Here is a 21,758-nt window from a genome sequence, read left to right on the forward strand (position 1 = left end):
AAAATTAACAATGTATATAATAATCAATTCGAAATTCTTTCAATCAATATATATTATATTATTTAATTTTATTATTATTTTATTTATGTTAATTAACACTAGAAGGGTACTCGCGCAATACGACAAGATACATCTCGGTTTTAATATTTCGTTTTATTTTGTCCCTTTGTCGATGTTATAATACAGTTTTATGTGGTTTTGAGAAAAACGATAATGATTTTTATTTTTGAATAAAATACAAATTTAAAGATATTATAAAATTTTGAAAAAAATATATCGGCATTGATATTAAATTAACTATTTAAAAGTTCTTGTTTTATTGTGTATTTTCTGTAATTCAATTTTTTTAATTATAATTTATTTAGGTTTAATAATGAAATAATTTATTTTTAATTTAATAATATAATTTTTTATAAAGATAATAATTAAGTATTCTGTTAGAACACAATGATTATTTAAATTAAATTTTAGATTTTTTATATTTAAAATGAAATGTTTATCTACAGTTAGTTACACGAATTCAAACATGGGACTTTAATAAGTTATACTTATGCATTAATTTCTTATAATCTTGAATTTTAAGAAATATGCATCAATAAATAGTAATTCATGTATAAAAAAAATGATTTTTAAGAGTTTTTGTCAAATGCTTTGTAATATAGTATATATATTATATTACTATAAATTTGTTTTAATTACAATATGAAATACTAGAATTAACTAATTTTTTAAAATTCCATTTTTGATCATTTTACATTTTTATCGGCTAGTTTTTGTGAAACATGATCTGTTCAAAACATAACCTTAAACAAATCTTTTTGAACAGAGTTAAGTCTAGGGGCCTAATACGTTATAAATTATAAACCACAAGGATGTAATCTATAATTGTTTCAAAAGAAGGATTTGATACGTAACAACATATAAACTACATGGACCAAACATGCCATTTACTCTAATTAATACTTTGAATATTTTATTGTCTGCAAGTCAAACTTCATTATAGGCGAGATGGAGGAAAAAATGGGTTGACTCCTCCCTCTCTCTTTCCCCTTCCCTGAAAAACCCTAATCCGCAAGAAACAATCCTGCCATTATTCTAATTTTTCTCTTTGAATCGGTCATCTTCTAATTTGACGATTCGAATTCATATTATAGAATCTGTAAAGATCAACTATGTCGTCGGAAATCGAGGTCGTTGACGAGGTTGAAGAATCTAGAGATCGTGATGCTGGCACCGGTAACGGGAACGGGACGATAGAGGCAGGAGTAGATGAAGAGAGTTTGAGGGACGATGTTTACACTGCAGCAGCGTACGGGGATTTGGAGAAGCTTCAGAGATTGGTTGAGTCGGAAGGCTGCTCCGTCTCCCAGCCTGATAGCCTTGGTTATTACGCCTTGCAATGGGCCGCCCTCAATAATCGTGCCGCTGCTGCCCAATACATTATCGAGGTTTTTCCTCGAACTCACTATTGCTATCTTAACTCGGAATCGCACGTAAGATGGTAAATATACTTATGATTTGCTTTATGTAAGTTTTAAGCTTTGCTGTCCGGGTGTATCGAGCTTCTAACTTCAACCATATGCTTCCTTGACAAGCTTGACTAAGTCTGCCCCATTTGAGATCTTTACGACGAAGAGTAATTACTGGTACACGTTGACCATAGTTATCAAGCACACAAGCAAGTTGCTTCATTGTTAACTCGGAATAAAATTATAAGTTTCGTTATAATTAAAAAAGGACTAACAACCTTGTTTGAAATAGCTAATTTGTGAATAATTCGAAACTATTTGGTCATTTTTTATTCATGGTGAAACAAGGAATACTTGGGAGTTAGGTCTTCAAGAAAGATCATAAAAAGTTATTGTGATATTCAGGATATGGAAAACGGTGGCCGGACAAAGACACAAAATGTAAGGCGTGTGTACTCATCAGAATTTGCAAAGTTCTTGAGCCAAGCAGGCATTCATGTGCTGACCAGTTGGTTAATTGGCCATCTTAAATCCATTGAAGGAACATGGTATTTAGTGAAGGCAAGATGTAGATACAATCATCAGAATGTGTAACAGAATCCAACTAAAGTGGACAATTTAAGATAGATATGGAATGAGAAAACAAGGAATCAGCAAACCTGGTACACCAACACTATCATATCTAATACGATCACGGAGCCCCCATGTTTGAATGAATCTAGACATATAGTAGAACGGAGACCGGAGAAGTTCAACCAACTTAGCATGCATGCAGTCTTTTCTGTGAGTTCTACAAGCCTAAAATGTACTGTTACACTTACACAATATCATCACCAAGATGTAATAGTGGAATAACACAATTACTTTCCGTCTCAAACACGCTTGCTTTCTATGATTCTAGGGTTCTCTCTTTCGTCCTTCTCATATGGAGAGACCACAACCACCATATTGTAGATTTGCAGCTGAGTACACGCTTTTATGTGCATGTACGAAAATTTATGCTCCCCATCATTGAATGTAAATCTTCATTCTTGAAAAAAGTGATTTGCATTTTTAACCTTTAATCTTGGTTTTATTTTTCAGAACAACCATTATACTTGCAAAAATCACGAAAAAACACTGTACTTGGAAAATTTGAACATTTTGCCCCAATTTTTGCATGTACAATGGTTTTTTGGGAAGCTAAAGCCAAGTACAATAGATATAAATGTTAATTACTCTTTTTGAAAATAAATGAGTAACATTTAAATTTAGTTCCTCTTCCATTTTCAGCATGTTTTAGAAACTTCCATACTTTTAACAAAGTTGTCCAGTGTCCACCTTTATTTGAATCAGGATGACTAACTTTGATCGTTAATGCTTGTACGTAACGTTGAAGTATGAGGTATCATTATCATTATCTTATAATCTATCAGCACACTCTGTGATTGTTGTTTTCTCTGGCCTGGATTTTATTCAACCCAAACCAAAAACTGAACCGGATTCCAATTCTAATTTGTCAAACCAAATGGGATTCAAATTTAAAGTTTGGTTTTAGGTTCAAATTCTGTTTGATTGAATGAAATGTTTTGAAGTTGGTAGTCGGTTCGAAGAACTCAAATTCAAAGTTAAATAAAAAGAACAATGGGTATACACACTGGAAGGAAATACATGTCTTCTAATGCTACAAGTGAATCAAAATGATTCGATGAAGGTTTCTGACTTTTTAGTGGGACAGAGACGACTGACAGCGCCACTGAGGCATTGAGGCATGATGCATGAGTGACTGTCGACTGTAATCTGTTCAGCCGTCGAGGCATTGACTGAGGGACAGAAATGAGTGTCGGGGGTGCTCCATGAGTGGCTGCCTTGGTGGTCTTGGACTTCTCAGTTTTTGCAATCGGCCACTCTAGTGGTTTGTCCCTGTTAGGGTTTTAAGCTTTCTAATATAAACCAAACATACACATACATACATACATATATATACACATACATATGTATATATAATGCACATACATACAATATATATATATATATATATATATTCATAATATTATATGGTTTTTGGTTTGGATTGAAAAGCTCCAATTTGAAAATCAAACCAACAATTGAATTTATTGATGGATACAAAGCAAATAGGAAAAAAGGAGTATCAAATTTGAAATCTGTTTGGGGTTTTCAACTCCTAACCAAATATTGAACAACCCTACAAAATCGGCCTGCTAGAGAAGGGCAATTTACTCAAGTCAGCTGCAAACATATCATCAATCCCAGTTGATATGAATTGATTTTGGCTTTAGTATGCATAAAACCATGTGGTAGTTATTAATTATTTTGTTTGCATAAACTTTCCAGCATGGTGGAAATATAAATGCTATGGATCTTACTGGGCAAACAGCTTTGCACTGGAGCGCTGTTCGCGGATCTATTCAGGCTGCAGAGCTTTTGCTCCACGAAGGTGCTCAGATCCATGTTGCTGATGTGTATGGATATCAGGTTGGGGCCATCTTAGCACATTCTTCCATTCATATTTGTAGTTAAAATATGTTATAGAAAGGGCATGGTAGTTTCTTTTTCCCCCTCTTTTAAGAGGTTTATGGATCTATATTGTGTGGCATGACATGTATTGGTTCTGGGAATGAACATGATATCCTAGGTTAATTATTTCCATCCATGGTTCTTATCTTATTGTATTATACAAGTAACCTTGACACATACGGTGAGGTGTTTATTGCAGGGTACACATTTTTTCAGTGTATTAGTTTGTGTCCTATTTTGGTGTATTTTAATGCTATATCTGGTCATTTGGATGGTTTTTGGTCCCCATGATGATCCATGGGAGACACTTTAGGTAACATTTATTAAAGGAATTAAAAAAATCTCGAGAGTACAAGGGGATGGAATTGTGGAATCATAACCCGAGGGTTACAGATGCTGTAAACTAGGATCAAAGCATGGAATAATATAATTTTCATAACAAAGAAACAGAATGTAAAATTTAGAAAAGCAAAATTCTGCAAAGTACAGCAAACTGCTAAAGAACTAATGCAAAAGAGAGTATGTACCTGAAACTGAAATAGTTTTTTTGGGGGGAGGGTGGTTATGAACTGTGGTTTGTCATGAAAATCTTCTTTGATGGTGTTTGTGATATGGTCTGGAAGAATTCCAGTATTGCTGTGTATTGTTGAATCTTCATGGGAGTGTCCTTCCACAGCTAAGACATCAACACACCTTTGTCAAGCTTTACACTACGGTGTTCTATTTCAATATTTTGTTATCATCCTCAATCATAGAAACTATTTTCCAGGAAACCAAACCAAACGAACTTAGTAAATCCTACATGGAGTAGGGTCTGGGGAGGGTAAGATGTACGTAGACCTTTTCTCTGAGTAGAGAGGCTGTTCTCGTGGAGATGTATTTTTCTACAAAAAGGTTTTGCCATGAACTTTTGCAAAACTGTTGGAGTCTTTAGCAACCCTGAAAGACAGGAGTTTCTAGGAGATGGTGGCAATATTCCATGGGGGGTGCCATCTATTTTTGAGATCATTAACAATTAAAAGTGAATGACTTTTAATAATAATATCTGTATAACAATCTAAGTAATAACTAAAATAAAGACAAGTAACGTTCAATGATCTGAAACCAATTATGTGCTTCAATATAATTACCAGGAGCAAGTGCTATATAGCCTGTTTCCAGCCCAATTTGTAGCTGTACGAGTACCTTCCATTGCAACTTCTGTTTCTCCTCTGTTGTTGGATCTCCTGCTATGGGAGCAAAAATAATGGAGCATTATGGTTTATTACCAACCACCACAATAGAAATGTTGTTAATTGCAATCAGGACAGCTCCAAATATGGTTCTGTTTTTGCAGTTAATTCTACTATTAGTATGCTACTGTTCTTGAAATTTGAATCTGTTTCTGGTAGGTAAAAGTTTTCATGATAGTATGATGTATCAACTATAATATATGGCCAAGGGGTATAGTTAAAATTCGTAGGATAGTTACTTCTAGAGTCCGATATGTTCAACAAAATGTAAAACAAATTAGAAGGTTAGATCAATTCCATAGGTGGCTTATGATTTTTTAGATAATGAAAAATTTCTTCTTTTATTTAAAAATCACTGTATTTTGTAAGAAACATACTTTTGAAGAAGTCAGATTTGTTAGCAAAGCTGCTATGAGGTAAAAGGTGTTCAACACAATTTCACTTGGTATATTATCATTGATAGAACCTACACATTTGGAAACAGTAAACATAACTTTTTTTTTCGTGATAGAGGCTTCACATGAAAGCTGCAGAATGTGTTGGAATAAGTTTATCCCTTGGGTTTGCCTGATTGCATCTTGACCATTTACTTTATAGCATCTCATGAAGAGCAGTAGTAGAAAATTTTCTGAATGTGTAGCTTCGAGCACAGGTTTATCTTCGATGATCATTTGGGGAGATATCAACAATGAAGTTCAATGCTTCATTGTTGATGAAGGAGAACGTAGGATAAGGCTTATTTGACATTGATATGGGGACTTTGGGATAATGGTTTAAAGTCCTAGGCAGCCATCTATCATGCCAAAAGATAATGCCATCTTCGCCTATGATTATGCCAATGAGGTTTATTTTACTGCTGCAGAATACATGATTATGCCAAATTGGATAATATCATTTTCTCGCATGGTACACCACCGTATGTGTATGATCACTATATCTTATCTCCTATTTGCCACATATTATGACATCAGGCCATTGACCTTCTGCCCGATGATTTTTACTTCAAGGTGTATTCCAGCAGTCATTTAAACAAAAAAAAATCTAAATCTACTACGATAACGTTTGTTTGACCTTCTTAGGACTAAAAGGATAGACATTCTCAATCACAGTTCACATGGCCACACACTGACACAGTCGCATTCATACTGTCACAAACAGAGTTTTGAAGAAGCTAAACCAGACGCAAAGTCAACAACCCTATTTGTAATACTTTACAACCATCTTGATATGCATGCTGCTTCCTTTTTTAAGCTGATATGTTATGCTGCTGTGTTGGCTGGCCTGCTCTTTGTTCTCGTGGAAAAACCTGATCTATGAAATCAATCTCTTGCTTTGGCAAAATGCATCTTTACTGGTGATTTGGATTCGGGCTGTCTGAGTCTCTGAGTGTAGTTACCATAGCCATCTTATCTTATGGTTCTCTGCGATTTGATTTCAAGCCAGCAATATTTAGATGGTGAACTAATATTTGATTTAGTGTGGTTGACTTTTATAAGACCATGATCGAGTTTTGTGCTAGCCTGCATTATTTTTTAAGCAAAACCCAGATTTTTTATTATAAATGCTCAAAAGAGTAATCATGCATTTGCCTGATCATTTTTCAAATTTGGGTTTTCTGCAGGCAACTCATGTTGCTGCGCAATATGGTCAAACAGCCTTGCTCTATCACATTGTAACAAAATGGAATGCAGATCCCGACACACCTGATAATGATGGAAGAAGCCCTTTGCATTGGTACTTGCATGTCTTCTTATATGCAAAATTCCAACTTTGATAGGGCTTAAGTTTCTCTCTCTAGTCTATGAATCCACGATCTTTGCGTCAACAATAGTTACTGTACTTTTGTATGCGTCGATACAAGTTACAGTAAGATTTGGAGTGATGAGATCTGAGAGTAGACATCGACCACCATCCTCCATGAGAAAGAAAGTAATCTGTAGGCTAAATTTTGTATATTTTCAGCTTTCCGAGGATAGCTGATCTTCTCTTATTGGCTTACTAGCCAGGACCAGCCCTCGTATTTATAATTGCTGTATATAAGTTATAAGATCCATTTTTGGGTGCCTTAAATTACTCCTAAAGCTGGTTTTTAAACAAACGCTGGGGGTCTTCTGTCAATTTGTAGGGCTGCATATAAAGGTTTTGCAGACTGTATACGGCTTCTTCTATTTTTGGATGCATATAGAGGGCGCCAGGACAAAGAGGGTATGGTTTTATTACATATTCTGCAATTACCTCATTTTCTGCTTCTCAAGGAGAGCAATTGAAAAATCAAGTACTTGTGCTGATCATTTTACATTATAAAATAACGGTTATGTTGTTGCATGCATCTTTTTATATCAGGTTGTACACCTCTACATTGGGCTGCTATCAGGGGGAACTTAGAAGCATGCACAGTACTTGTACAAGCTGGAAAGAAAGAGGATTTGATGGTGACTGATAATACTGGTCTAACACCAGCACAACTCGCTTCTGATAAGAATCATCGACAAGTTGCTTTTTTCCTTGTAGGTATTCCTTGATACTTGTAAATAAACATATTTCATTGCAGCAGTTTGTTACGGGCTACATTGTGTGTGAAGATCAGTTTTACTGCATTATCAGCTTAGATGAGGTCCACTACTTTCAGTTTTAGTGGCTCTTTAACATTCTTTGTGGTGCATGTAATTGAACCTGATTTTGGTTGAGGGAAAAGGAGTTCAAAATAATAATGCTTGGCTTGCTTATATACAAGTGGTTAGAGCTGACTGTCATGCACTCTAGCCAGAGTTGATTTTTCTTGAATAGTCATTTCTTCTGATATGTTGCCAAGTCCAAAATGCTCTCTGACATGTGATGTATCATAAAATAAAGGATTTTCAAAGTTTATCTGGTGTGGACTGTCCCTGCCAAGCAGAATTTCAAAATAGTAGTCTTACTTTTCTCAACAGATACTTGTAAAATTTTAATTTAACCTGTTTGATGTTCGGTCTGCGCTATGGTCAATGTCCTAAAACTCCCCACCTGAGGCCCCTTGAGAGGCTGTGTAGGTGCTAAGCATCCTCCCACCAGTTAAGAGTAGTTAGGGCTGCTTAATTGGCTGCCTAGGAGTTAAGCATCCCCCACCACTTCAATTTAGCAACTTATTAAATTAACCTTTTCTCAGGTTGGAGAGAATCTTTCTGATCTTTGCGAAGTAACTGCACTAAAGAAACAATGAGACTAGTCATCCATATAAGTTATTGTATCAAAGTAATATAGTATTAAACTTTTAGTTCTCATATACTTACATAGTCAAAAAATAGTGGTTTTATATTTTTAAATGAACCACTTACCGTTTCCTATAGGCTTAAGAACTAGAAGGTCAGTCGGATTTCTAGCTCTGCTTAATGCCTTTTAGAACACTTGCTAAGTTGTTAATGTTTGTTTCTTTTAAGTGGTTTTACTTTATAGATGTGACAATCATTTATCATGGCAATTCATATGAAATTTGTAATCTCCATCCTCTCTCTCTCCTCCCCCCTCTCTCTATCATCAGAGCAGATATTAAAATCTAATATCTTTCGCCCAAGTCGATCTATGATGCTTGTGTGATAGTCTACAAAGATGTTTTAGCTAGGAAAATTGTTTTATGAAGCAGACTTTCTGGTTCTTGTTTAAGTTACAGTTCCTATGAAGTCATACCAAATCGACAACTGGGCACTTGCTTGTTTGTAATTTTGTCGTCTGTGATGCATTATGTCTTTGGGTGGCTCATAATTTATATTTAGAAGGAGAATGGTTATGAAGCCTTCTCCTTTATGTTTGTTCAGTTCACTCGATTCTAATCCGTGCTTTTCTTCTGCTCACCCCTTTCTGAAAGGCATTATGACTATTAGATTGACCACATTTTTTTTGAAATTTTAGGCTGTGCTTTATTACAAAAAGTTTATGTTCTGAAAATTGGTAATTGTTGCACAAAATCTTGAAGGTTTATATAAAAATTTCCATAATAGGTTCATGATATCTGTCACTAGTGTTTATTGCTTGTAAAAAGGTGTACTTCATCTCACAAAAGTAGTTTTATAGAAGTGTTTGTCAGCTTGTTAAATGGTTAATTTATCTTTCAATAATACAAAATAAGGAAATATTTTGATCGAAATCTACACTGTCAATACTTCAGAATAATGACACTGGCAAATGGGATATCATAGTTTCAAAATTTTCCTGAAAAGGGAACGTTGTAATTAGTATGGGACATACCAAAACCATTTTTGCATTTTTTATGGGATGGGTGCAAGATCTCTACTGAAGCCCTTATGTTTTTTTTATTTAATTCCAGGAAGCACTTTACTTCATATACTCGGTCATTTTATTAAATAACTGTACTATGGTTACTTTAGGAACTGTAGACACGTAGCTGTTTATTGTCGTTTTCACTGTGATAACTTGGTCAATAAATGATTCAGCTGGATGATATACTTGGGATATTCCTGTAAGTCAACAAATACTGATAGTTTGTTCATTCCAGAACCATATACGGTTTTGTATGGAAATATTTCCTGCTTGCTAATATGTGCTTGCTTACATACTATTGTGTAAGAGTATCTTGGTGCTACTTTTCTGTGACCATATCTGATTCTGCAGGGTAATGCTAGGAGGGTGTTAGACAAACGCTGGGATGGAACGAGTACACTGGGGCGACTTTCAAAACTAGGCCTGGCACCAGCACTTCTGTGTGTAATATTTGTGCTACTTCTGACCTATATTAGTTCAGTTGTTATGGGTATTTTTCTAACTTTTCAATAGTATACACTTGCTTTATAACTTGAGATTGATAATGCCTGACCAAATTTTGTAACTGTCTTTGTGGCTGCAGCTTCAAATTTACCACAGATGACAATTACGTCTGCATTTTTTGCTTGGATTGGTGTGATATTGGCAAGCATGGGATTGATATTGTTTTACCGGTGTAGCTGGTATGTGCTATGACTTTTGCTGTATGATATTATTGAGAACCATTGTTTGATACTTGTGTTTTAGTTGGTGTCATGTTTTATAGTGGTTCATTTATTTGCACAAATTATTTTTGATGTACAAAAAGGTGTTAGAGCGATGATATTTCGACCTAATTAGCTTTGAATTGGAGCATGTTCATAGTTGAATTTTCATATCTTACTTTCTAATAAGTTTAATATTTCAATTCATGTGGAGCCTTGTGGTTTTTGTAGCAAAGATCCAGGGTATGTTAAAACCACGAGGCATGATTCACAAAATATGAAAGATGATGTAAGTTGCGTATACTTTCTGCTATCAAACTAATTATTTTCTTAGTGATATCAATGTTGACTATTGTTGCTGTTGCCAACTCAAAAAGTTCTTGCATTTTCTTTTCTTAAGATCATTGTTCTTGTATGTAAACAAAAAAGGCTTGCTCTTACAACAGTTAAATTTGTATTCCTTTTCTTTGTATTGGTTAGGAGCCTTTACTGAAGATTGAGATAAATGATCCTGCTTTGCTAGCTGGTAACTGGTCCCAACTTTGTGCAACTTGTAAGGTAATATTGCTGTTATAGTTAATTTTTATCTGTTCTTATTCTAATTTAAGCTTCTGACTGATTTGACTTTGTTGATTAGATTGTCCGACCTATTCGCTCAAAGCATTGTTCCACCTGTGATCGATGTGTTGAACAATTTGACCATCATTGCCCCTGGGTATCTAATTGCATTGGCAAGGTTTGTTTACATATTCATATTTACTACTCCATCCAAGGAGAATCAATCTTAGTGCAAGGCTATAAAGAAGATTATGAAAATACTATATTACCAATAGTATGATTTTAAATGACCTCGTCCTGCAACTTTATGTGTGATAGTTAATACATATTCATGTATGTGGGTGCATACACAAATGAACATTAAAATGCTTAACAACAAAGTAAGGTGTGATTTCGTGGGTGGACGTGATGATGTATGTGAAAAACAAGGTGCATTTTTGTCGTACACTTCTATTGGTGCTTTTTAAATGTGTGTGTGAAAGTAACATACGATAGCTATGCTGTTATAGCGTGAAAATACAAAATTGTGGTCAGGACCGATATTTGAAATAGCGGTTATACCGGTGGTATAGCGGTCCAAAAATAGCGGTTCATATAATATTTCTTAGAATTATATATGATTATATATATATATATATATATATATATATATTACATGCCTACATAAACATATCATTTGCAAAATAGGAAAAGTGTTCATAAACGAGCTAATCGCAAGCAATAGGTTCAACATCTGAGTCATCATCATCTAATACGTTCACTTTTTCGTTTGGCTAGCTTCCCACTCTTCCCCTTCTCCCCCTTCTCTCCCTTCATCTCCAGCATGATGATGATGATCATCATCCCTATAGCGCTCCCTTTTACTTCTTGTCGATGAGATCAGATCGTCTAAAGCTAGAAGTCGTGGTCGTCTAAGTGAGAAACCTAGTTCTTAAAGCCCAAAAAAAGCCTTGACTAACGTTAACAGAAGCTAGAAGTCGTGGTCGTCTAAAGCCCAAGACTGAAAATAAAGCCCAAACCTCCCAAAAACTAACGTTAATATCGAACGCAATTTACTCTAAATATCGGTCAAAATTGCGGTAAATTGCGCTATTGCAATTTAAACCGCAATTTGACCACCGTTATTTTGCATAGGACCGCTATCCAAGATATCGCTGCAATTAACAACACAGTACGATAGTAGATGTCAAATGGGAAGAAATTGTGTCTTAGTTTGAACATACCAAATAACATGACAACTTGTAATTGTATTTTAGTTTGTTAGATGTAAGAGGTTTTGATAATTGAGACCCTAGTCCCCACAAAAATTAGCCACCACCATTGCCTTTTAGGCATCACCCCTTTCCAGGCAAGCCATGGCCTTCAGTGTCCATTATTCCACTCTCTGAGGTTTGCCGGATAATTTTTATTTTGGAGATCCTATTTAAGTAAGATGATTCATAACCACAATTTGTCTTGCTACTCAGTTCACCATGATTTTATATCGTTCTGGACCAGTGTTCTCTTTATTCTCGTCAGAGTCCTCTTATTTATCTGGAAACATGCCTTGTTATCAAGTGAAAGGTGATCATCAACACACATATGTATACATATCTGACTTCTTATTCTATAAAATCAAGCATTTGGATCCTAGAATGTTTATCAACTCGTTTGGATCCTCATTGAAACTTGCAATATATGATGCATCCAGGAAAGTTGTTTGTTGGCTTTAGTTTACTTTATGCCAATCGTTATGTCCTTATTGACCTAGCTTTTGTTATGATACAGAGGAATAAAAGGGATTTTTTGGGCTTCCTTGTTCTTGAAGTTTTTGCCATGCTGATAACTGGAACAGTTACCATTACAAGTATTGTTCTCTCATCTAAAGCTTCTTTAATTCCCACTTGGGTGGCTTCGCATGCTGAAAGAACATCATAATGCAGGAATTTTGACTGATCCATGGGCTCCATCTTCTTTTGGGGCTTGGTTGAACCATGCTGGTAACCAGCACATTGGTGCCCTATTATTTGTAATTTCGGATGGTTTTCTCTTCGTAGGTGTGGCTGCCTTAACTTGTATGCAAATTTCTCAGGTATGGCTGCATATTTTATTCTTCATTGCATCAGATTTAGTATGGGGGTGCTTAAATGATGAATGAAATTAAAGTTTGGCATGAGATTGTGATTTCTGCCTTATGTTAAATTTGTTTTTACTCTTTTGTATACTAATGAGTTGTTTATTATAGTTAATATTTTGGTGTTCAAGTTATAAAGTGTATCATTATTCTAAACAATTAATGAGAAAAGATGGTAAATGATTTCAGCACAAATCCAAGTGGGAGACCCGTATATGTTTTAGTACTCCCTCCGCTAAAAAACAAGTGTCCACATTTCTATTTTAATTTGTCCTAAAAACAAGTTTCTATTTTCAAAAGTAGGTGCCTACTTTCCAATTTTACCCTTTACTTATTATGAGATGGAGAAATTCATTACTCTCGCTATTATTACGAGTAAGATTGGCAAGATCACTTTATGACATTGTACAATTCATCCTCAAGTGACACATTGATACATTCCATTTTGTCTCATCTTTCTTGGTGCAGGTTGGTCGTAACATCACGACAAACGAACTGGCAAACTCTATGCGTTATAGCTACTTAAGAGGGCCTGGAGGTCGATTCAGAAACCCATACGATCATGGGTGCAGGAAGAACTGTTCAGATTTGTTTATAAATGGTTACAACGAAGACATAGAGTTGATTGAAGAAACAAGTCAATCAGACGGGATAGATATGATGCCTATGTCCAGGAATTCTCACCAGCAAAACGGCACCAGTGATGCTATGGCTGGTGGTCATCCTCATCAACCCAACGGAAATACCCATTTTATTGATGTGAGTAAGAACTCAAAAACACATGTTCATTCTTCTAGTTGTAGCCACGGAAATTAAGAACCAATTGTGGTCCGTTAGGGTTAGAGTTAGGTCTAGGTTTAGGCCGAAATTCATATGGCCCTGGTCCTAAATATGGTTGGAAGAGATGATATGTTATGTTGTATCATTTAAGTTCTTAGTTGATAAGATACAATCTAAGTTTTGTAGCTTGTACTGGGTCCTATTTACACACAAATGTTTCTTGCTTTTTGATGTATAATTTGTACAGGGACTGATTGCATTTTTAAGATTGGATTTATTATTACGAACTGCATATTTCATCGGACATCTTGTTTTGATTATTAGGGTTTAGGGGGTGTATGACCCATTCTGAATGATTATATGTGTCATGCAAGATGATTAAGGAACCGTTTACCAAGTTACATTTCCTTACCGGACGAATATGGTAAGGACCAAGAATCTTACCCGGTAAGAGCTAGACAAGGACCAAGAATCTTACCCGGTAAGAGCGAGACAAAGACCAAGAATCTTACCCGGTAAGTGAGGGTGACGGCTCTTACCACGGTAAGTGCTTACAGGGTAAATTGTTGCATACGATATCGTTTTGGTGGACTAAAATTTTACACGGTTACCATGTTTTCATGTCACATCATTGTTCACATGAATTTTTTTGCTAACATGACATTTCTTATTACAACTTATACTTTAAAAAAATTTGAATTTACATATTATGTAGTAAATGTATTAAATGAAGTAGAGAATTTCTAAATTATTCATTAATATAACATTATTAAAAAAAACTCGTAGAACACAGTTTATCTATATAACATTTTAAAAAAGTTTTAACAAAATAAAATAAGAAGTGACACCTTGAAAATAATATATCATCTTTATTTAAAAAATATTTTACTTTAGAATATTTAAATTGATGCAATTTAATAGGTAAAAGTTAAAAAAATTGATTTTTTTTAAATCTTAGCAATGAAAAGTGAAAATCATTACAAACAAATTGAAAGATTTTTTTTCATTTTTTTTTATTTTAGCCGTGTCATCAAATGATGTGTCTTCCACATCACCTCATTTAAGCCAATAAAGCAAAAAAAAAAAAAAAGAGTTAACCAGTTTAAAATGTAGTAGGTTACCCGTTGAATCATTGAAGAATAGATAGATTTTTCAAAATATGATGCCCTAATAAAGAATAATTTGAAAATATATTGTTGTAATAAGAAAAAATAAAATTACAATGCTATAATAAGGAAATTTATAAAAGTGGGTTGTTATTTCATGCATTTAACTCAAAAATAAAACATCTTATTGATAGAAATAAGTATTTTCAATCAAAATATCATAGATTTTTCCGACCATTATATTTGTAATGCAGAGGAATAACAATGAATGCTAAGTTGAGGCAATTTTTAATGACTATTATTAATAACAAGAATGGTATGAGAATAGGAATTAAAAGGAGATACATAAAAAGAGATCTGGATCCTTGATCATTTTTAATCTTACCCACCTTATGGATTGTGCTTGATACGAAAATAGATCTGATGCATCTCGTTACGTCTCATTAGTGCTAATTTTCAATTAGGATTTAATCCAAAGGTGAAGATCTCTTCTTACCAATCTCACTGGAACCCAACCCTAATCTTTAAAGCTATTTGATGGGTTTTTATTTGGCATTTTAGAAAAATATTGAGCTTAGAACTTTAAGCATCTATACGGGGACAAAGTCGGGATTCATTTTTATCAAGGTGATTCTCTAAAATGTAATTACATGGTTTATATTTGAAATTTCTATATCATATATAGGGTTGGGTTCCAATTAGAATAACAGTTATAATGAGAAAACTAATAAGAGATCTCCACCCTTGAATCAATCATAATTAAAGAGAACAATCAGATCAATATTAATGAGATACACTAGATCAATTATCTTCTAAAATACAATTCATGAGTTGTTTTGAGATTAAAAGTGATCAAGAGTCCAAATCCCTTATTATGCTATCTATTTGGGAAACCAAATTAAAAACAAGATAGAAAGATGTCTATTGATGAACATCTATACTACATTAATAAGCATTTAAACTAAATCTTAAGTACAAGCATTTAAGCAAAAGGTACAACCATTTTATGCAAGAATTTTAAAAATCTCTTAATTACAACTCATAAAGCATGATGTACAAGTTTTTAATACAACACCATCAATATCACCCAAACCGAAAGTCTTAGTTTTGCTTTATTCCTTCCATCTCTATTTCCTCCCTTTTTTAGCTTTAGACCCAGGTAAAGCATCTTCCCAAGAATGTTTCATGGTCTCAGCTTTTGGAGGTTTTCTCAGACTTCAACTAAATTTAAATTCAAATTTTTGTAATAAATTCTGAGTACATGGGTTTAGAAACCAAATACGTGTGCAATTATTTTTCCATTCGATCTTGTTAATACACCGTATTAACCTTTAACTTTATATATAAGTTGACTTGCAAAATACCCACACAAACTTATAATTTAAGGATAAACTAATGTTTCAGAATTGTGATTCACCCGCGCTGTATCGTGCGGGTATACCACTAGTAACCAACATACATGTATGGCATTTTGTTAAAAGAAATCAATCTTTGATCACAAACTATCCGAATGAATCGATTACAAGCCAAGAAGAGAAACAAGTTACATGACTTCATCCGATAAGAGAGAGAAAAAAGATGGCACATCTTAAAGCACTCGAAGTCGGAAAAAAAAATGTGTGAAACATGCGAAAACGATATCAGGGTGATGATTCAGTGATCGGAAAAACCAACTACAACAAAACCGATGCACCAAGATTCCTCACTTGATCAAATTTGAGGGGCTACAGATTGTCATCTTTCACAGAACCAAACGAACCCAATATATCTATCATACATAGACGTCGGGGGAGGATGTATGCAAATCTTGCATCTACTCCAAGGGTTAGAGAAGTTTCCATGAAGATGACTATAATCGTTCGCCAACAGAGCAAATTTGGTGTAAAGTCGTCTACTTTTCTACAAGCATAACAACGAGCTTGAAGCTGCAACAATTTGTCCTACGAAAATTACAAAAAACGTACGTTAAATCTTTAGGAACTTCTAAAGCTCAAGTTACATATGGTGATCATGTATATGTATACATCTGAGATTAAGTTTACTTATAGAAATACAAGCTTCCATAAGTGGAAATGTTGTATATTTAATAGAAGTTAGAGGGAAACATGTTACTTACCAAATCAAGAACTGAAGAGGAAATGGAAGTAAACGAGAGGTTCTCTTTTCCAATTTCATCAAGAAACAGTGGTTTTCATGGATGTTCCAAGCCATGAAAAAGCTTTGAAACTCGTCTTTGAAGCAACGGCTCTAATCTGAAAGAAGGAACACCGGTTTGCCACATTTTTGCTTCATGCATTTCATTCCATGCCTGCACGATCTCATCGATATTGAATCCCACGCCTAAAAACCACAAAATTGACAATTAAACCTTGCTTACAAGATTTCTTGAAGTTGTAGACAGCGTTCTAAGAGATCCTTTCAAACGAGAAATAAGGTTCCAACATATATAGAGGTTAAAGGGACTGTGTCTGGTAGATATGAGACTCTAACATACATTAATCACGAAGCATATGTTTTGGCTGTTCACCATTTTCATAAATTTGGATCTCATTTAGGAGAAACGAAGATGGTCCCATAAAAACAGGAACTTTTTTCAAGAAACCAAACCAAACAAACCCAGAATTTTTTGCTCAAAAGCAGGGTCTGGGAGGGGTGGTATGTAAGCAGTCTTGACCACTACCCCCAAAGGGTAGAACAGTGGTTTCAGAGAAAAACTGAGCCAACCTAAAGAAGGTTAAAGTTCGGAACTTGCTTCCAAGATTTCTTGAAATTATGTCGGGAAAAAACATCATTTTCTAGTATAAGTAGCAAACCTTCTGGTGCAGTAGGATTGGAACAGTGATTCTTGATCATGACAGCTATATGTGTATGAGAAGCTCCGGCAAGCTCAAACTTTTCGATAGCCATCTCCAAACATTCATGCCAAACAGGAATTCCGAGCTTATACTCCATGATCGATCTTTCATAAAGCATCGTGCCCCACAACACATTTATCTGAGACCTCATATTTGCAGCCTGCTCAGCCGCTTCATCTTCTGTAAGATCTTTAACAAATCTACTAAATTCTGTTTTCCGCAACTGTAACTTGACTTTATTTGGCTTCAAAACACCATTCACACGCTCTTTCTCTACTTCCTCCCATATTTGCATACCCTTTTCCATATTATCTTCGGCTTTGTTATAAAGTTCAAACGTCTCTGTTGAATCCCACAATTCAAGATTAACATTCGTGCCAACTGCATAATACCAAGAAAGTTTCGCCTGTTCGAATTGCTGTTGTCCTAGAGCCAGAAAACCTTCATAGAAATCCGGCTTAATTTTGATTGCTTCTTTATATTTCTCAATGGCTTTCGAGTACTCCGTTTGTGTCCACTCGAATGAATCTTTAACCTGTGAAAGTACGGATTCTCTTGAACCATCTTCCGTAAAGTATACCCTTTTACGTGCTCTTGACATATGAACATTTCCCCAATTAAAGAAAGCCAAAGCTACCATTTCTTGAAACTTATTGGCTGCAGTTTGAAAGATTTCTTGAGCTTCATCACTTGTTACAGTATCCTCCATAGCTTCAGAGTATAGCTTCATACCAAGCTCGTGAAGATCCAAATATACATCCGTGTTGAACCCAACATAGTTCTTGAAAAGCTGAGCGAACTCTAGAATCCAATCATCAATACAAGCAGACGAATTTGCAAGCTTTCGTTTATGTTCTAGGCTTCTAACATGGTCAAAGAACGGATCCTGCTCAGGGTTGACTTCAAAAATGAACAGCCTAAATGCACTCCGTTGATCAGAAGTTGATGATTCGGCCCACCTTAGTTCTTCATTTGTGGTAATAGTCACCATATCACCTTCTTCGTCTCTGTATTTTATTAGAATGGCCTTCGAAACTGGAAACCGTTCACCTATGATCTCTCTTAGCTTCAGAATATCACAATTAAAAGGAATTTTTGCCCATCTTATATCTTCCCCATATACCAATTTGACAACTCTTTTCGGCTCTTCTTCTTTCCGACTCGTGCTTATTTTCTCCTCCACAACTAATTTATCTTCGGTCTTTTTCTCATCTCTTACAAAATCTTTCAACTCATTCTTCTTTTCCTTGGCTTCAACCTTATCTGGACAATCATCCTCATCATTAATCTTTTCGGTTATCCCATCTGTTCGATCTTCATCTTTCTTTTCCTCAACCTGATCAAGTTTTACGCTTTTCTTATCTGTTTTGTTCTTTTTCTTTTTATGTACCTTCTCTAATGGCTTCAAATGTGATGGATAATCTGGGATTCGAATAGAACTGATCTCTTGTTCGCCACAGGAATTCTTTTCAAGAATCGCTTTCACCTTATCTGTAATCTCGTTTGTGGCCATGGCATTATTAGTTTCCATCTTTAAAACCGTATCCACAATCTTTGATGCCACCACATCATTTGGCTCATGTTCAGTCTCCATACGTGCTTTCACTCTATCTACAATCTCCATTGCCATTAGATTTTTTGGCTCGATATCTAGTACCGTATTAACATCTCTCAAAGCCAAATCTAGTCGATTTAAAGCTTCATAACACCTAGCTCTTTTCAAGAGTGCTTTACTATATCTTGGTGTGACTTCAAGAGCCAAATTACACTCGTGAATGGCCCTTGGAAAATCGCTGATACCCATTTGCATATAGCAGGCTGCAATGTTACTATGAAGATAAGAAACATCTATATGGTTTCTTGGAAGCAATTTGAGGGCTTTTTGGTACTTTAATATCCCTCCTTCATAATCTTTCTTCTGAAACAACTTATTTCCTTCATCTTTAAGTTCTCTTGCCATTGAAATGAAAATGGTAGTGTCTTTATCGTAGACCTTCACGATATCACCATCCTCAAGTTTGTTTTGCTTCAGATTAACATTATTTGCAGGTTTTGATCCTACTTTCTTGTTTTTCCTTGATTGTTTTCCCATTGTAAAACCAACAAAACTGGATTTCTTCTATTCAAATCCCTTTTGGAACAATCAGCTCAGGACTTAAAACAACCAGAAATTTGGATCAGAATCTAAGGGTAACAAGATTACAGTCAACCCTAGAGATTTACTTCAAGAGGTATGAACTGATTGTTTTTTAAATGAAAGATAATTAATATCCCAAACCCCAAATCCGATCCAAGATCAACCAATTAGAGATTATATATCATCAAACCCACAAATAAATTTCACATACAACACCTTTTCTATGTGTAAATTATGAAGAATGGCTATGAAATCAGAGAAATAAACATACAGACAATGAAACTAGAAACCCAAATTTCCTTTTCCCCTCTGAATCAGGATTTGCTTAAGCCAATTGGGGATGATCATAAACAAATCCCGATTCAGAAAAAAAGAGAGAGATGATGATCCTTTAAGCAACAACAAGCACAATTGTCTCTTGTAGATCAAAATTCTTGAATAATGTGTGGGGAATTTGTATATTTGGGGATGAAATTACGAAGACTTATCTGGATTGGGGCAAAATGTGATCTTTGGTCGGAAGAACCTCGGAATAGACTCCCGGGAAAACAATTAGAAAAGATTGAGGTTCTTCTTGGATTGCGGATCTATTCTTTTAATTATGAGTAAACTACAATATTGGTCCCTGTGGTTTACATCTAACTACGAATAACATTCTTATGTTTCGTTAAATATAGTAATAGTCATCATGGTTTGCATTTTGCTTCACGAGCGGTCCCTGACATTTTTCCGGTTAAGAAAAGGGTAACTTTGTCTTTTTACCCGTTTTTTGTATTTATCCATGTCTTTTGCATGTTGATGTATTCACCCCACCCCTCCCTGGCAACAACCCTCTTCTCTGGTTACTTTGACGACAACAACCCTCTTCCTTTCTCCGGCCACTGTTTTTGCTCTCATCCTCAACCTCCAAAACCCAAAAAAAATCATGAACAAGGTCCATTTAAGACACAGAATCATCAACCTATTCTCTTCAACTTCTAGAATTGACAAAAACATATTCACAAACAATTGATGAACAAAAAAACATCGTTGTGTGTTTGATTCTGACACACAAACGCAAAGACTTGTAGCAAAACCAATTCATAAATACACGCAAGCACACTTGATAAACACACACGAAAAACCCATATTTTGTTCTATTTTGTTTTGGTGTCTTGAGGGGGATGTTAAAGGCAGTGATGGTTCAGATGGTTGGCCAGTGGCAGCAGTGGGGGCAAAGGATGTGGTCGTGAGGAGGAGATCGAGGGGGTTTGAGAGAAGGAGTAGATGTGTCTCGATGGGAGAAGGTATGTGTATCATATGTTGTTGATCTACCAGATAACACTCCACCACCACTTCCATGAATTTCACTAGTTGCATAGAAAGAAACTTAAGGGCCAGAGGAGGGCGGGCAAAATAGAGGTGAATTCCATCCTTATTGCAACATCAAGACAACGAAGGATACTTGTGCTCATTGTGATCAAGAGAGGACGAAACAAACAGAAAGCAAATGAAGGGTGGCCAAAACGGTGGAAAGGAAGGAGGAAATTGGGTTGTTGGTGATTGAAGGATGAAACAGTCACGATGAGGGGGAAACAACCACGGTGGTTCATATACATGTGTATTAAAAGAGTAAATTATGTTTTTAGTCCCTGTGGTTTGTTAAAAGTTTCTATTTTCGTTCTTATGATTTTGAAATTACAGTTTTCATCCTTATGGTTTATAATTTATTACTTTTTTCGTCCTTATGATTTAAAGTTTATTGCTTATTTCGTTCTTATGGTTTATAATTCATTTCTATTTTTATTCCTTCATACTTAAAAATTAGTGTTTGGCCTTCCGGACTACAATAAAAATGAATTGCAAACGATAGGGATGCAAACCAAAATTTTAAAACCACGAGGACGAAATCCACAATTTTTAACAAACCACATGGTAGAAAATGGTAATTCACTCATATTAAAAACAATGTAATATATTTAAGTTGATGTTAGTGTCGGGGACAAATTTCAAAACAAAATGCAATGCACATGGACCATTACTATACTTAATGA

General features: G+C 35.1%; 2 protein-coding genes across 9 annotated transcripts; one reads left to right on the forward strand and one right to left on the reverse strand.

The window, feature by feature from the left end:
- Nucleotides 1-1,003: 1,003 nt before the first annotated feature.
- Nucleotides 1,004-13,917, forward strand: LOC112505813 (protein S-acyltransferase 24-like). Of its 7 annotated transcripts, none has more exons than XM_025109824.1 (14): nt 1,404-1,501; nt 2,783-3,363; nt 3,804-3,944; nt 6,840-6,952; nt 7,344-7,423; nt 7,562-7,725; nt 9,824-9,962; nt 10,056-10,155; nt 10,408-10,465; nt 10,657-10,734; nt 10,814-10,912; nt 12,502-12,580; nt 12,657-12,805; nt 13,316-13,917. In XM_025109824.1, exons 3-14 carry the CDS (start codon nt 3,825-3,827, stop codon nt 13,661-13,663), a joined length of 1,527 nt encoding a protein of 508 aa, XP_024965592.1. In that variant the 5' UTR covers nt 1,404-1,501; nt 2,783-3,363; nt 3,804-3,824; the 3' UTR covers nt 13,664-13,917. The 7 variants fall into 7 exon arrangements, with proteins under 7 accessions (XP_024965590.1, XP_024965589.1, XP_024965595.1 ...); XM_025109826.1 differs by having other exon boundaries at nt 3,163-3,363; XM_025109822.1 differs by lacking the exon at nt 2,783-3,363 and having other exon boundaries at nt 1,004-1,448.
- A 2,309-nt stretch (nt 13,918-16,226) lies between these two features.
- Nucleotides 16,227-20,269, reverse strand: LOC112507981 (protein PHOX1-like). 2 transcript variants are annotated; one of them, XM_025112748.1, is made up of 3 exons: nt 17,547-20,269; nt 16,850-17,073; nt 16,227-16,658 (listed from the first exon to the last, which is right to left on the reverse strand). In XM_025112748.1, exons 1-2 carry the CDS (start codon nt 19,678-19,680, stop codon nt 16,925-16,927), a joined length of 2,283 nt encoding a protein of 760 aa, XP_024968516.1. In that variant the 5' UTR covers nt 19,681-20,269; the 3' UTR covers nt 16,227-16,658; nt 16,850-16,924. The 2 variants fall into 2 exon arrangements, with proteins under 2 accessions (XP_024968516.1, XP_024968515.1); XM_025112747.1 differs by having other exon boundaries at nt 16,227-16,673.
- Between the last annotated feature and the right edge of the window lie 1,489 nt (nt 20,270-21,758).

Source organism: Cynara cardunculus, assembly GCF_001531365.2.
Source record: "Cynara cardunculus var. scolymus isolate 2C chromosome LG 2, CcrdV1, whole genome shotgun sequence".
In the NCBI taxonomy this organism is placed as follows: Eukaryota; Viridiplantae; Streptophyta; class Magnoliopsida; order Asterales; family Asteraceae; genus Cynara; species Cynara cardunculus.

Coding starts and splice junctions, on each gene's coding strand:
- LOC112505813 (XM_025109821.1), top strand. CDS start 1,173: ATGTCGTCGGAAATCGAGGTCGTTGACGAGGTTGAAGAATCTAGAGAT. Junction 7,424..7,561: donor AGGGCGCCAGGACAAAGAGG/GTATGGTTTTAT, acceptor TTTTTATATCAG/GTTGTACACCTCTACATTGG. Junction 12,581..12,656: donor TGGAACAGTTACCATTACAA/GTATTGTTCTCT, acceptor ATCATAATGCAG/GAATTTTGACTGATCCATGG.
- LOC112507981 (XM_025112748.1), bottom strand. CDS start 19,680: ATGGGAAAACAATCAAGGAAAAACAAGAAAGTAGGATCAAAACCTGCA. Junction 17,074..17,546: donor CAATCCTACTGCACCAGAAG/GTTTGCTACTTA, acceptor TGTGGTTTTTAG/GCGTGGGATTCAATATCGAT.